The sequence below is a fragment of the Salmo salar genome, chromosome ssa13 (genome assembly GCF_905237065.1).
Source record: "Salmo salar chromosome ssa13, Ssal_v3.1, whole genome shotgun sequence".
Lineage (NCBI taxonomy): Eukaryota > Metazoa > Chordata > Actinopteri > Salmoniformes > Salmonidae > Salmo > Salmo salar.
The window spans coordinates 109,015,526-109,032,584 of NC_059454.1; the positions used below are offsets into that span (position 1 = coordinate 109,015,526).

Consider the following 17,059-nt stretch of genomic DNA (forward strand, 5'->3'; position numbering starts at 1 on the left):
TCAGTGGTTTACTGAGTTGTGTGCCAGATGGCACCCTATTCCCTATATAGTGCACTACTTTAGACCAGAGCCCTATAAAGGAAATAGGGTGCCATTTGGGATGTAAACTATAATGTTCAATCCAACGTGACCGGATCTGGAAGGTCGCTTTGAAGAATGACTATAATCCAGTTTAATCCATTGTTCCATCACCACGAGGTGTTAGAGTAGATTCATTTCCCCACTGAGCAGTCTGAGAGACACCATTTCAACAAAAAAAAAACACACATGTTAACCTTTAATTTAACTAGGTGAGTCAGTTATGAACAAATTCTTATTTTCAATGAAGGCCTAGGAACAGTGGGTTTATTAACTGCCTTGTTCAGGGGAAGAACGACAGATTTTTTTGTCAGCTCAGAGGATTCGATCTTGCAACCTTTTGGTTATTAGTCCAACGCTCTAACCACTAGGCTACCCTGCAGCCCCTTCTGTGATCTCCTCATGTGGTTTTATCTTCTGAAGGTGACTCTTTATTTCCATCTAGTCTAGATTAGCTGGTGCCGTGGCAGCTAATATCCAGCAATAGAAATATCTACATCTATCTAGTCACAAAGCTATGGTGAGGTGAGCAAATCCTTGACTTGCTATTCACTGACGACTGCTACTCTTTGACAGAAAATACTATTAGTAAACTAATACGAATAACTCTGTCTCAGACCTACACTTCTGCTTTTGAATGGGCGTTCTATCTCTGTAGGGTTCAACTGCAAATGGTGAAATAAACTAGTAGGGAAAGGAGAAAGGGGGATACCTAGTCAGTTGTCCAACTGAATGTATTCAACTGAAAAGTGTCTTTCGTATTTAACCCAACCCCTCTGAATCAGAGAGTTGCGGGGGGCCTGCCTTAATCGACATCCGTGTCTTTGGCGCCCTGGATAACAGTAGGTTGACTACCTTGCGGTATCCAGGTTAACAGAAAAACACTGAGATAAGAAAAGGATTAGTAGAATATGTCCAAGGCTGGAACTTCTAGGCCAAGATCTGGCATGCACTTCCCTCTCTTTATCCACTTTCTTCCTAAAACCCTGTCTATCAGCCTCAACTAGCAGGAGGGAGAGCAGAGTACAGAGCAGAGTACAGCAGAAGAGAGGCAACAAGCCCTCCTCAGAAGCCAAACGGAGCACGTTGGGCCCCAGCCACTGAAGCCTGTAGGGGACACAGCCACTGCAAGCTGTTTTTCTGAAACACAACACAACTTTTGGCCTGTACTAAATCCCTCTGCCACTCCAGGGATCCACCCTGGCATAAACAGGCTGTCTGGTAGCACGGCAGCTCATTCTGGATTCTAGCAATGTGTTTAATCAAGCGTTCATACAGACAGTCCCAACTAGCTGGAAGGGGAAGTAGAGATATTTCTGTCCATAAAATAGAGCTCCTGCAGGTCTCAGAGTGAAGAGTACGTCAACTATTGAAAGTCCAACAGCCCAACTTGTCAGACCAATATTTAAAAAATACAATTCTGATGGTGCAATCTACTTAAAGCGTTGACATTTTTCATGGTTTATGATACACATGATATACATGTGTTAATTGAAAAGCATTCCAGGTGACTACCTTGTGAAGCTGGTTGAGAGAATGACAAGAGTGTGCAAACCTGTCATCAAGTCAAAGGGTGACTACATTGAAGAATCTCAAATATGAAATATATTTTGATTTGTTTAACACTCTATTGGTTGCTACATGATTCCATATGTGTTATTTAAAATATTTGATGTGTTCACTATTATTCTACAATGTATAAAATAGTAAAAAATAAAGAAAAACCTTGAAATGAGTAGGTGTGTCCAGACTTTTGACAGGTACTGTATACTTACACACATTATATATATTGAATGACAAAATGCATGTACTCACTCTTGACAGAACTACTTCCAAGGATATGTTCTGTGGAGGTCCACTTGGTACTGTGGAGGAGAAACACAGAAACACATGAGTCTAGAAATACAAACAGCTTTACCACATGTGTAACAGATGTGGCAGTTCAGCAATTGATGAGTCAAGAACTATTACAGTCCTATAGTGATGAAGTAGACCAACACGCAGAGCACTGAACACTTAATTAACATAAATCTGTCACTCCACTGCAGAGCACTGAACACTTAATTAACATCAATCTGTCATTCCACTGCAGAGCACTGAACACTTAATTAACATAAATCTGTCATTCCACTGCAGAGCACTGAACACTTAATTAACATACATCTGTCATTCCACTGTAGAGCACTGAACACTTAATTAACATAAATCTGTCATTCCACTGCAGAGCACTGAACACTTAATTAACATAAATCTGTCATTCCACTGCAGAGCACTGAACACTTAATTAACATACATCTGTCATTCCACTGCAGAGCACTGAACACTTAATTAAAATACATCTGTCATTCCACTGCAGAGCACTGAACGCATAAAGAATATTTCAACGACCAATTTTTTCCATCTTTGTAACAAAAATCTGAAACTTTTTGTCCAAAAAGGATGCAGAAAAGGTAATCCATGCTTTTGTCACTTCTAGATTAAACTACTGCAATACTCTACTCTTCGGCTACCTGGATAACGCACTAAATACACTTCAGTTAGTGCTAAACACAGCTGCTAGAATCTTGACTAGAACCCCAAAATTGTATCATATTACTCCAGTGCTAGCCTCTACTCTGGCTTCCTGTTAAGGCAAGGGCTGATTTCAAGGTTTTACTGCGAACCTACACAGAATTACATGGGCTTGCTCCAACCTATCTCTCCGATTGGTCCTGTCGTACATACCTACACGTACGCTACGGTCACAAGACGCAGGCCTCCATATTGTCCCTAGAATTTCTAAGCAAACAGCTGGAGGCAGGGCTTTCTCCTATAGAGCTCCATTTTTATTGAACGGTCTGCCTATCCATGTAAGAGACGCCGACTCGGTCTCGACCTGTAAGTCTTTATTGAAGACTCATCTCTTGAGTCAGTCCTATGATTGAGTGAAGTCTGGCCCATGGGTGGGAAGGTGAACGGCAAGGCACTGGAGCGACGAACCGCCCTTGCTGTCTCTGCCTGGCCGGTTCCCCTCTCTCCACTGGGATTCTCTGCCTCAAACCCTATTACAGGGACTGAGTCACTGGCTTACTGGTGCTCTTCCATCCCGTCCCTAGGAGGGGTGCGTCACTTGAATGGGTTGAGTCACTGACGTGGTCTTCCTGTCTGGGTTGGCGCCGCCTCGCGTTCGTGCCGTGGGGGAGATCTTCGTGGGCTATACTCGGCCTTGTCTGAGAGTAGTAAGCTGGTAGTCCTTTGATATCCCTCTAGTGGTGTTGGGGCTGTGCTTTGGCAAAGTGGGTAGGCTTATATCCTGCCTGGTTGGCTCTGTCCCGGGCTTACCCCGACCCACCCCTGTTTCTCCAGTATCTATGCTGTAATAGTCTATGAGCCGGGGGGGTCAGTCTGTTATACCTGGTGTAATTCTCCTGTCTTATCTGGTGTCCTGTGTGAATTTAAGTATTCTCCCTCTAATTCTCTCTCTCTCCCTCTCCCTCCCCTCTCTGAGGACCTGAGCCCTAGGACCATGCCTCAGGAATACCTGGCCTGATGACTCCTTGCTGTCCCCAGTCCACCTGGTCGTGTTGTTGCTCCAGTTTCACCTGTTCTGCCAGCGGCTATGGAACACTGACCTTTTCACCGGACGAGCTACCTTGTTTCGACTCTCTCTCTCTATCGCACCTGCTGTCTCGCACCTGCTGACCTGTTGCACCGTCTACAACCACTGTGATTATTATTATTTGACCCTGCTGGTCATCTATGAAAGTTTGAACATCTTGGCCATGTTCTGTTATAATCTCCACCCGGCACAGCCAGAAGAGGACTGGCCACCCCTCAGAGCCTGGTTCCTCTCCACCCGTCACAGCCAGAAGACGACTGGCCACCCCTCAGAGCCTGGTTCCTCTCCACCCGGCACAGTCAGAAGAGGACTGGCCACCCCTCAGAGCCTGGTTCCTCTCTACCCTCCACAGCCAGAAGAGGACTGGCCACCCCTCAGAGGCAGATTCCTCTCTAGGTTTCTTCCTAGGTTCTGGCCTTTTTTAGGGAGGTTTTCCTAGCCACCGTGCTTCTACATCTGCATTGCTTGCTGTTTAGGGGTTTTAGGCTGGGTTTCTGTACATTACTTTGAGATATCAGCTGATGTAAAAAGGGCATTATAAATACATTTCATTGATTGATTGATTACAGTTTTTCTCAATCGCTTTGGCAAATTTTTTGAAACAGTCTTAACATTCTCTAAACTGTAAGTGTAGTTGTCACAACTGTTTTATGGGACATCACAACTCTATTGCATGTCTGCAAAATGTAACTAATTCATGCTTCAAAACCTAGTTATTGTGTCAGTAAATTGGCCAATGACGCCAAAATGAAAAGTTGTTTTGTTATCGTGTGAGCCCTACTGGTCAAAATGTTTAGATGTTTTTTCACCACGGCAGTCAACCCTGGAAATGGTTGTTATATATAAATGTCCGTTTTTTTGACACTGACTGCTTAAGGTCAGTTATGTCTAGCTGAATGCTTATTGTGTATCACACTGAGCTTTTAATATACCGATTTCAACAGTAGGTCAAAGTTTACCGGGAAAAGTCAATACTGAACAATGCTGTAGTACACAGAAAAAGGACATGCATATTTGTATGTATACAGTACATTTATTTTTTAAGCAATGTGTTACACCTACACAGAACATTCACATTTGCATGTTCATTTTTACATACAGTTGAAGTCGGGGGTTTACATACACTTAGGTTGGAGTCATTAAAACCCGTTTTTCAACCACTCCACAAATTTCTTGTTAACAAACTATAGCTTTGGCAAGTTGGTTAGGACATCTACTTTGTGCATGACACAAGTAATTTTTCCAACAATTGTTTACAGACAGATTATTTCACTTATAATTCACTGTATCACAATTCCAGTGGGTCAGAAGTTTACATACACTAAGTTGACTATGTCTTTAAACAGCTTGGAAAATTCCAGAAAATGATGTCATGGCTTTAGAAGCTCCTGATAGGCTAATTGACATCATTTGAGTCAATTGGAGGTGTACCTGTGGATGCATTTCAAGGCCTACCTTCAAACTCAGTGCCTCTGCTTGACATCATGACATCATGGTAAAATCAATAGAAATCAGCCAAGACCTCAGAAAAAAAATTGTAGACCTCCACAAGTCTGGTTTATCCTTGGGAGCAATTTCCAAATGCCTGAAGGTACCACGTTCATCTGTACAAACAATAGTACGTAAGTATAAACACCATGGGACCATGCAGCCATCATACCGCTCAGGAAGGAGACGCGTTCTGTCTCCTAGAGATGAACGTACTTTGGTGCAAAAAGCGCAAATCAATCCCATATCAACAGCAAAGGACCTTGTGAAGATGCTGGAGGAAACAGGTACAAAAGTATCTATTTCCACAGTAAAACGAGTCCTATATCGGCATAACCGGAAAGGCTGCTCAGCAAGAAAGAAGCCACTGCTCCAAAACCGCCATAAAAAAGCCAGACTATGGTTTACAACTGCACATGGGGACAAAGATTGTACTTTTTGGAGAAATGTCCTCTGGTCTGATGAAACAAAAATAAAACTGTTTGGTCATAATGACCATCGTTATGTTTGGAGGAAAAGGGGGGGGGGCTTGCAAGCCGAAGAATACCATCCCAATTGTGAAGCACGGGGGTGGCAGCATCATGTTGTGGGGGTGCTTTGCTGCAGGAGGGACTGGTGCACCTCACAAAATAGATGGCATCATGAGGGAGGAAAATGATGTGGATATATTGAAGCAACATCTCAAGACATCAGTCAGGAAGTTAAAGCTTGGTCGCAAATGGGTCTTCCAAATGGACAATGACCCCAAGCATACTTCCAAAGTTGTGGCAAAATGGCTTAAGGACAACAAAATCAAGGTATTTGAGTGGCCATCACAAAGCCCTGACCTCAATGCCATAGAAAATGTGTGGGCAGAACTGAAAAAGTGTGTGTGCAAGGAGGCCTACAAACCTGACTCAGATACACCAACTCTGTCAGGAGGAATGGGCCAAAATCCACCCAACTTATTGTGGGAAGCTTGTGGAAGGTTACCCAAAACATTTGACCAAAGTTAAACAATTTAAAGGCAATGCTACCAAATACTAATTGAGTGTAAACTTCTGACCCACTGGGAATGTGATGAAAGAAATAAAAGCTGAAATAAATCATTCTCTCTACTATTATTCTGACATTTCACATTCTTCAAATAAAGTGGTGATCCTAACTGACCTAAAACAGGGAATTTTTACTAGGATTAAATGTCAGGAATTGTGAAAAACTGAGTTTAAATGTATTTGGCTAAGGTGTATGTAAACTTCCGACTTCTATTTCTTACATGTAAAGTCATATATAGTGAATAGAAAATTTGCCACAAAATGCTATAAAAAAACTATAAACAATGAAAAAACCTGCGGTAATTCTGAAAAAAACACTACCAGTTCCCATCTTCTTGGTGGACATCCTGTCGTTAGACAGAAACTTTCATCAACATCACATTTGATGTTTTTCCTTGAGATGCACCGGGAGGAAAAATCTCCTTGTGTGGCGCAACCATCCCCTGCTATGATCGCTTGTGATGTCCTCACAAGTAGCATTCATGGCATCTAACAGAGACATCTGATCTTGTGTCCGATAGTCATATACTTTCCACCTCCTAAAACTCTTCTATTGGATTCAGGAATGGGGAGGATGGTAGAAGGAACTTATCCGATCATGGGCAGCAAACCATTCCCTAACAATGTTGGTTTGGTGGATGCTGACATTATCCCACACAATTACATAATCTGTTCTAACTAAACCTCTTTGTTGTTCTGGTATTAGGTCTCTGTAAAGGTTATTTAGGAAGGCCAGGAGAAGTTGGTTGTTATAGGGCCCAATGTGTGGAATATGTGTGCTTACACCATTCTCAGAAATGGCAGCACACATTGTAGTTCTGCCCCCATGTTGGCCTGGTGTGCCAATTGTGGCTCGGTGTCCAATGAGATTGCAGCCATGTCTCCTGCCTTTGGTCAGATTGAACCCTGCCTCGTCCACAAAAACAAGAATGTGGGTCATTTCATGTCCTTCCAACTCCATTATTCTCTATATAGTAACATAGAAACAGAATATAAAGTTAGTTTTACAGCCTATTCTAGAATCAGACAGTTTAGTAAACTAGAAATGCTTTCTGTTCTTATGGGTATCTACAACTTCAAGAAGTATATACAGACATCATTGAAGTACAGTAGAACTCCCTGTACAATATACCATGTGCACACCAATGGTTTACCTGGACATACTGGTTCCGCAGCTGCTCCACCTAGAAGGCCAGCATCCCGGAGTCGCCTCTTCACTGTTGACGTTGAGACTGGTGTTTTGCTGGTACTATTTAATGAAGCTGCCAGTTGAGGACTTGTGAGGCATCTGTTTCTCAAACTAGACACTCTAATGTACTTATCCTCTTGCTCAGTTGTGCACCGGGGCCTCCCACTCCTCTTTCTATTCTGGTTAGAGCCAGTTTGCGCTGTTCTGTGAAGGGAGTAGTACACAGCATTGTACGAGATCTTAAGTTTCTTGGCAAGTTCTCGCATGGAATAGCCTTCATTTATCAGAATAAGAATAGACTGACGAGTTTCAGAAGAAAGGTATTTGTTTCTGGTCATTTTGAGCCTGTAATCGAACCCACAAATGCCGATGCATGAAAAGTTATTAATAAACAAATTAGGCACATTTGGGCAGTCTTGACACAAAGTTTTGAACAGAAATACAATGGTTAATTAGATCAGTCTAAAACGTTGCACATACACTGCTGCCATCTAGTGGCCAAAATCTAAATTGCACCTGGGCTGGAATAATACATTATGGCATTTCTCGTGCATTTCAAAGATGATTGTATCAAAAAATACAAAATAACAGTTGGTTTTTTCTTTGTATTATCTTTTACCAGATCATTCCTTTCACATTTCCACAAACTTCAAAGTGTTTCCTTTCAAATGGTACTAGTAATATGCATATACTTGCTTCAGGTACTGAGCTACAGGCAGTTAGAATTGGGTGTCATTTTAGGCGACAATTTTAGGCGAATCCTTAAGAGGTTTAAAAAATAATTCTTGTTCGAGAATTATAAAAAAAAAAAAATTCACCTTTATTTTACCAGGTAGGTAAGTTGAGAACAAGTTCTCATTTACAATTGCGACCTGACCAAGATAAAGCAAGCAGTTTGACACATACAACAACACAGAGTTACACATGGAGTAAAACAAACATACAGTCAATAATATAGTAGAAAAATAAGTCTATATACAAAGTGAGCAAATGAGGTGAGATAAGGGAGGTTAAGGCAAAAAAGGCCATGGTGGCGAAGTAAATACAATATAGCAAGTAAAACACTGGAATGGTAGATTTGCAGTGGAAGAAAGTGCAAAGTAGAAATATAAATAATGGGGTGCAAAGGAGTAAAATAAATAAATAAATAAATAAATACAGTAGGGGAAGAGGTAGTTGTTTGGGCTAAATTACAGATGGGCTATGTACAGGTGCAGTAATCTGTGAGCTGCTCTGACAGCTGGTGCTTAAAGCTAGTGAGGAAGATAAGTGTTTCCAGTTTTAGAGATTTTGTAGTTTGTTCCAGTCATTGGCAGCAGAGAACTGGAAGGAGAGGCGGCCGAAGGAGGAATTGGCTTTGGGGGTGACCAGAGAGATATACCTGCTGGAGCGCGTGCTACAGGTGGGTGCTGCTATGGTGACCAGCGAGCTGAGATAAGGGGGAACTTTACCTAGCAGGGTCTTGTAGATGACCTGGAGCCAGTGGGTTTGGCGACGAGTATGAAGCGAGGGCCAGCCAACGAGAGAGTACAAGGTCGCAGTGGTGGGTAGTATATGGGGCTTTGGTGACAAAACGGATAGCACTGTGATAGACTGCATCCAATTTATTGAGTAGGGTATTGGAAACTATTTTGTAAATGACATCGCCGAAGTCGAGGATCGGTAGGATGGTCAGTTTTACGAGGGTATGTTTGGCAGCATGAGTGAAAGATGCTTTGTTGCGAAATAGGAAGCCAATTCTAGATTTAACTTTGGATTGGAGATGTTTGACGTTAGTCTGGAAGGAGAGTTTACAGTCTAACCAGACACCTAGGTATTTGTAGTTGTCCACATATTCTAAGTCAGAACCGTCCAGAGTAGTGATGCTGGACGGGCGGGCAGGTGCAGGCAGCAATCGGTTGAAGAGCATGCATTTAGTTTTACTTGTATTTAAGAGCAGTTGGAGGCCACGGAAGGAGAGTTGTATGGCATTGAAGCTCATCTGGAGGTTAGTTAACACAGTGTCCAAAGAAGGGCCAGAAGTATTCAGAATGGTGTCGTCTGCGTAGAGGTGGATCAGAGACTCACCAGCAGCAAGAGCGACATCATTGATGTATACAGAGAAAAGAGTCGGCCCAAGAATTGAACCCTGTGACACCCCCATAGAGACTGCCAGAGGTCCGGACAACAGGCCCTCCGATTTGACACACTGAACTCTATCAGAGAAGTAGTTGGTGAACCAGGCGAGGCAATCATTTGAGAAACCAAGGCTGTTGAGTCTGCCGATGAGGATGTGGTGATTGACAGAGTCGAATGCCTTGGCCAGGTCAATGAATACGGCTGCCCAGTATTGTTTCTTATCGATGGCGGTTAAGATATAATTTAGGACCTTGAGCGTGGCTGAGGTGCACCCATGACCAGCTCTGAAACCAGATTGCATAGCGGAGAAGGTGTGGTGGGATTCGAAATGGTCGGTAATCTGTTTGTTGGCTTTCGAAGACTTTAGAGAGGCAGAGTAGGATAGATCTGTAGCAGTTTGGGTCAAGAGTGTCCCCCCCTTTGAAGAGGGGGATGACCGCAGCTGCTTTCCAAATTTTGGGAATCTCAGACGACACGAAAGAGAGGTTGAACAGTCTAGTAATAGGGGTTGCAACAATTTCGGCAGATCATTTTAGAAAGTAAGGGTCCAGATTGTCTAGCCCGGCTGATTTGTAGGGGTCCAGATTTTGCAGCTCTTTCAGAACATCAGCTGACTGGATTTGGGAGCAGGAGAAATGGGGAAGGCTTGGGCGAGTTGCTGTGGGGGTGCAGTGCTGTTGACCGCGGTAGGGGTAGCCCGGTGGAAAGCATGGCCAGCCGTAGAAAAATGCTTATTGAAATTCTCAATTATAGTGGATTTATCGGTGGTGACAGAGTTTCCTAATCTCAGTGCAGTGGGCAGCTTGGAGGAGGTGCTCTTATTCTCCAAGGACTTTACAGTGTTCCGGAACTTTTTTGTGTTTGTGTTGCAGGAAGCAAATTTCTGCTTGAAAAAGCTAGCCTTGGCTTTTCTAACTGCCTGTGTATATTGGTTTCTAACTTGGAAAGTTGCATATCACGGGGGCTGTTCGATGCTAATGCAGAACGCCACAGGATGTTTTTGTGTTGGTTAAGGGCAGTCAGGTCTGGAGAGAACCAAGGGCTATATCTGTTCCTGGTTCAACATTTCTTGAATGGGGCATGCTTTTTTAAGATGGTGAGGAAGGCATTTTTTTTAAATAACCAGGCATCCTCTACTGATTGAGCCAAAGCGATTGAGAAAAACTGTAAATAAAATTATTCTGTCATTCCACTGTAGAGCATGAATCATCAAATTGCACCCCATTTAAGTAATTGAAGTACATATCCTGTGGAAAAGGTAAAGGGTTGAATCAGTCAGAGGAAGGAAGGAAACAGAGCTGTTCTTCTTTGACTAGGTACGGATGAAGTGCCTGTGTCCCAAATTGCACTACTTTTGACCAGGGCCCATATGGCTCTATTCAAAAGTAGTGCACTATATAGGAAAAAGGTTGCCACTTGGGACAAATCCCTAGCCTGAGATCATTGAGAACAAAGGAAATGGTGGCATTAAAGAGACTCCATCAGGCTTATCTACGACAGGTCCTCTCCAGCCCGGCCAATGGGCATGCAGGATGGAAACGACCCCTTTAGAATCTTTAAAATGACCTGATTAAGTAACATGAATGACATGTAACAAGACTGACCTTTTTACAGAACTCATCCATCATGACAGCATTTTATTCACTCAGAGGAAGAGGCCACTGGAGACCACCATACTTTAAACAGCTATTATTATGGAGGGGTGGGGGGAAAATAATGGCCATAACCTGCTATGGGGGGGGGGGGGGGGTTTATGACAAGAAACATTACACATATATTTTGAAACTGCTTCTGGTTTTGTGAATCATGACAGTGTTAAAGGGACAGTATGATATTCGGTGAAGGAAGTTGGCGTACCCATAGTCGTTGCAGTCACTGCGCTAACGCTAGTTAGCATTGGCTCGCAAAACTATCTCTAACTTCCTTCATACTGTCATGACTCTCCTGTGACAATCTGAAGGATCAGGTCACAGTGGGTCCATCTCTACAGTGTGCTTTGTCTCGTAGAAGGGGGAGAGCGGGAAGTCGGCTGTTTTATGAAACCGAAACTCCTTTCCCCTCTCTGCCAAGATGAAAGTTGAGATTCCCTTTGTAACCACAGAGAAAGACTTTGCAGTACGGTAACCTCACAAAGGTTTTCTAATGTAACAATATTTCTGTATTCCAACCAGTTGGAGTGGTCTGTGGGGTATTTAAACAATAATCATGTCCAACATTTACTGCATGGTGATATCATTAAAGACGTTGTAACTTTAAGAGCTTTCACAATGTAGCAGATTTACATCTAAATGTTGTGTAATCTATATGATTAAATACGAAACTATTTGTGAGAAGATGTAATATGATGTCGGCCTTCTAAACAAGATACTTGTTTAGATATAAAGTTTTAACTAGTCAGTGAGCCCAAACATTACATCAGGCGTCATGGAACTGCCCTCCAAGGAGAGTGCTTATAAAGGACTCCTGACAAAATGTTCATTAGATCAGAAAACATGAAGCGGTAGCTACATGTTGAAATGGTTGGCAACTCAACAAAAGTCAGAAACGCAGGGACGGGAGTTCCCACTTTGAAATGGCTGGAACTCAAACTTTCAAAAGAGAATAAGTACTACTCGATGCCAAAGAGACCCACGGTAAGCCGGGCATCTCGAATGGTTAAGAAATCTGCAAACAATTATTCAGGCTGCAGCTGTTTAAATACTTTAGTCTGTTAACTTCATTAGCATACTGGTTATTGTTCAGAATTTCGGATGACTGATGTTCCCAAAGTAAACTGCCTGTTACTCAGATCCAGAAGGATAGGATATGCATATACTTGGTAGCATTGGATAGACAACACTCTGAAGTTTCTAAAACTGTTCAAATACTGTCTGTGAGTATAACAGAACTGATATGGCAGGCTAAAACCCAAGGAAAATCCATCCAGAATTATTTTATTTTGAGGTCACAGGCCATTTCAATGCTAGCCTATGGGAAATACAAATACAAATACTAAGACCCAGATTGCAGTTCCTATGGCTTCCACTAGATGTCAACAGTCTTTAGAAAGGAGTAGAAAGAGGAGGAAGGGAAGCGCTACTAAGGTACACAATAGTACATTTTGGTAGACAGAAGGTGCTCTTTGGTAAAAGGGGTGAATTGGTCATCAAAAAGAAAGGAGGTCCAAGGCACTCTTCATATAATTAATTAAAATGCCTTGATTAGTATGGCATGTTCAATAGAAACAAGATTTAAAAAATCCAACGCGTTTCGGCTGAAGGCCATGCATGAGTGTTTAGAAAGGGTTTCAGGCTTGTTTTTTGAAAAATGAGCAAGTAGTTGTAGTTTTTCCAAGGTGTCTCTCATTAGAAAAGTAGTCTTGTTGGCGTGTGAATGAGGCGTGCGCTCTTCGTTATTTATCTTCCCTATTGAACATACTATTCTTCGTCTTAAATATTATTGTTTATTTAGATATTAGAGTACCTGAGGATTAATTAGAAACATCGTTTGACTTGTTTGGACGAACTTTGCTGGTAACTTTTTGGATTTGTTTGAATGCATGTTGAATGAGTGGATTACTGAGATCATTGGCGCCAACTAAATTGACTTTTTTGGATATAAAGAAGGACTTTATCGAGAAAAAAAAACATTCATTGTGTAGCTGGGATCCTTGGGATTGCAAACAGAGGAAGATCTTCAAAGGTAAGTGATTTATTTAATCGCTATTTGTGATTTTGTGACGCCTGTGCTGGTTGAAAAAGTATTTTGATATGGAGGGCTGTCCTCAGATAATCGCATGGTATGCTTTCGCCGCAAAGCCTTTTTGAAATCTGACAACACGGTTGGATTAACAAGAAGTTACGTTTTTAAATGATGTATGACACTTGTATTTTCATGAATGTTTAATATTATGATTTTTGTATTTTGAATTTTGTACTCTGCAAATTTCACCGGATGTTGGCGTAGGTGTCATGCGCCCAAACAGGTATTAAACGCATCTGTTCTAAGAACATTTCCGAACAGTACTCTGAAGTATCCAATATAACAACTACAACCACAAAAGACCTTGGGACTTCTGGTGAACGCAACCAGAGACTCTCTGATGAACTATTATCCAGCAGACGAACTGGCCTTCGCAGAGAGGGACAACAAAGACTACACTCGTAAATATGTAAATTGCAATTTCTTTTCGAATGAGCGGCTGTTCAAGTTAAAAGTATTAGCATTTAATGAGTGCAGTTATCAACTGTATTACAGTGAATCCTCTCTGAGTTTCCCGCTCTTCAACTGTCCCCACCCCTTTCCTTTGTCTACCAAGCCGTCATATCGGCATAGCCCACTAGGGACTTTTCTATCATGTCAGTAAACAATGTATGACCTATAGTGTGTGTGTGTGTGTTTATGTAATTCTGTGATTTATTTAAGTTAGTTAGTACATAAATAATTAAGCCAATTTGTATATCGCTGATTCATGATCTATGTTAGGGTTTGTGCAGATATCCAAGGGTTTGCGACATTCAGAATATGACTGACGGGGTTATAATACATTAATAAGTGACCGTAATCGATAAGATATGAAAATATCGGAAGAGTTAATTCGTGAAATAAAATACTCTTTAAACATTTTCCCGTGGTGCCCCGACTTCCTATTTAATTAAAGTGACAAGATTAGTTTAATCGCATAATGAAATTACACATAGAGAATTGATTTGATAATATAAAGGCTTCACATTTAACCTCTAACCTTTAACAGCCAGTGTAATCCCGTGGCGTGATATTCAAATACCTTAGAAATGCTATTACTTCAATTTCTCAAACATATGACTATTTTACACCATTTTAAAGACAAGACTCTCGTTAATCTAACCACACTGTCCGATTTCAAAAAGGCTTTACAACGAAAGCAAAACATTAGATTATGTCAGCAGAGTACCAAGCCAGAAATAATCAGACACCCATTTTTCAAGCTAGCATATAATGTCACATAAACCCAAACCACAGCTAAATGCAGCACTAACCTTTGATGATCTTCATCAGATGACAATCCTAGGACATTATGTTATACAATACATGCATGTTTTGTTCAATCAAGTTCATATTTATATCAAAAAACAGCTTTTTACATTAGCATGTGACTAGCATTCCCACCGAACACTTCCGGTGAATTTACTAAATTACTCACGATAAACGTTCACAAAAAACACAACAATTATTTTAAGAATTATAGATACAGAACTCCTTTATGCACTCGCTATGTCCGATTTTAAAATAGCTTTTCGGTGAAAGCACATTTTGCAATATTCTGAGTAGATAGCCCGGCCATCACAGGCTAGCTATTTTGACACCCACCAAGTGTGGTACTCACCAAACTCCGATTTACTATTAGAAAAGTTTGATTACCTTTGCTGTTCTTCGTCAGAATGCACTCCCAGGACTTCTACTTCAATAACAAATGTTGGTTTGGTTCCAAATAATCCATAGTTATATCCAAATAGCGGCGTTTTGTTCGTGCGTTCAAGACACTATCCGAAGGGTAAAGAAGGGTGACGCGCCCGACGCGTTTCGTGACAAAAAAATTCTAAATATTCCATTACCGTACTTCGAAGCATGTCAAACGCTGTTTAAAATCAATTTTTATGCTATTTTTCTCGTAAAAAAGCGATAATATTCCGACCGGGAGTCGTTGTTTTCGTTCAAAGAGAGAGAAAGTAAACATGGTGTCGGCTCGTGCACGCGCCTCCAGTCTCATTGTCCTCAGATCGACCACTATCCAAATGCGCTAATGTTTTTCAGCCAGGGCCTGCAAAGCCACCATTCATCGTTCTGGCGCCTTCTGAGAGCCTATGGGAGCGTTAGAAAATGTCACGTTATGCCAGAGATCCCCTGTTTTGGTTAGAGATGATCAAGAAGGCCAACAAATAGTCAGAGAGAGCGCTTCCTGTTTGGAATCTTCTCAGGTTTTGGCCTGCCAAATGAGTTCTGTTATACTCACAGACACCATTCAAACAGTTTTAGAAACTTTAGGGTGTTTTCTATCCACATCAAACAATTATATGCACATTCTAGTTACTGGGCAGGAGTAGTAACCAGATTAAATCGGGTACGTTTTTTATCCGGCCGTGCAAATACTGCCCCCTATCCCCAACAGGTTAACGATATTCAACGCTACGACAATAGAGAGAGACATTCAATCGTTATCCACGAATTCATCTGACTCTGCGGAAGTAATTGCCAGAATTCCGCACTATCCCTTTAAGCAAGAAGTAGTATAGCCACTTCAAGTGTAAATTATTTTAACCCAGTTATGATTTTTATTGTTATCAGTTATCAGCGACAGCTCGATACTATCAAACATAGGATTTACAAAACAGTTTTTTTTTTGCAGATTAGACTATTCAGCTCATACAATTGACTGGAGAGGTGTAGTGAGCATGGTTCTGGCAGTACACAGTCCACAGGTGGCGTTGGGTACTAAGGAGGTTGGTGTCATGGCATGGCATGTGTGAGGCCAGCTGGGTAGGGGTGCGTTGGGACCGAACTACCAGAATGGCATGGAGCCGTGGTGGACGAGTGACTGGCGTGTGGACTGGCGGCATGTATGAGGCGAAAGGTCATTAATTACCTTGGAGAGAGAAAGGAGAAGCCAGCCGGCAGTAAAGAGAGAAAGAGAAGTGGCTGCAGCCGGCCCGGTGGATTCATTACGACAGCATTAATTAAGCAGGAGGTAGAAAAGGCAGCTCTTGGGGCTCATTTGAAACATTCATCAAGCCACAGCTAATGGGATCTGACTGAAGATACTTGACTGCAGCCCTCTTAACCCTCTCAGCTCTGGAATGAAGGTAATGCGATGAGACAATTAGGACCTATAAGAGAGTCCTGGGGGCCGGGAGAGGCTGAGAGGAGCTTGGAGAGGCTGAGAGGAGTTGGGAGAGGCTGAGAGGAGCTGGGAGAGGCTGAGAGGAGTTGGGAGAGGCTGAGAGTAGCTGGGAGAGGCTGAGAGGAGTTGAGAGAGGCTGAGAGGAGCTGGGAGAGGCTGAGAGGAGCTGGGAGAGGCTGAGAGGAGCTGGGAGAGGCTGAGATGAGTTGGGAGAGGCTGAGAGGAGCTGGGAGAGGCATGGAGAGGCTGAGAGGAGCTGGGGGGGTCTGAAAGGAGCTGGGAGAGGCTGAGAGGAGCTGGGAGGGTCTGAGAGGAGCTGGGAGAGGCTGAGAGGAGCTTGGAGGGATTAAGACAGGCTGAGAGGAGCTTGGAGAGGCTGAGAGGAGCTTGGAGAGGCTGAGAAGAGTTGAGAGAAGCTGGGAGAGGCTGAGAGGAGCTGGGAGAGGCTGAGAGGAGCTTGGAGGAAAAGGAGACCCCAAGGGTCCTTTTGGCACCTTGCTCTGAACGGAGAGTGACCGAGAGAGAGAGATAGAGAGAGATATATGGAGAGAGATAGAGAGAGAGATATGGAGAGAGATGGAGAGAGAGAGAAGAGAGCAGAGTGGGCTAGGCTCTGATCTCAGTGACAGAGAGATGGGGATTCAGAGAGAGAGAGGAAGATATGGATTAGAGTGGAGTCTAGTGGGCTAGGCTCTGAT

At 42.5% G+C, this 17,059-nt stretch overlaps 1 protein-coding gene across 6 annotated transcripts in view; it reads right to left on the bottom strand.

The window, feature by feature from the left end:
* Window positions 1–17,059, bottom strand: part of LOC106568544 (netrin receptor DCC) — a 597,715-nt gene that overhangs the window by 183,875 nt on the left and 396,781 nt on the right. For all 6 annotated transcript variants that reach the window (XM_045692661.1, XM_045692664.1, XM_045692659.1 and 3 more), the window contains exon 12: window positions 1,894–1,943. In XM_045692661.1, the coding sequence (XP_045548617.1) occupies window positions 1,894–1,943 (50 nt within the window). The remainder of the gene's footprint in view (window positions 1–1,893; window positions 1,944–17,059) is intronic.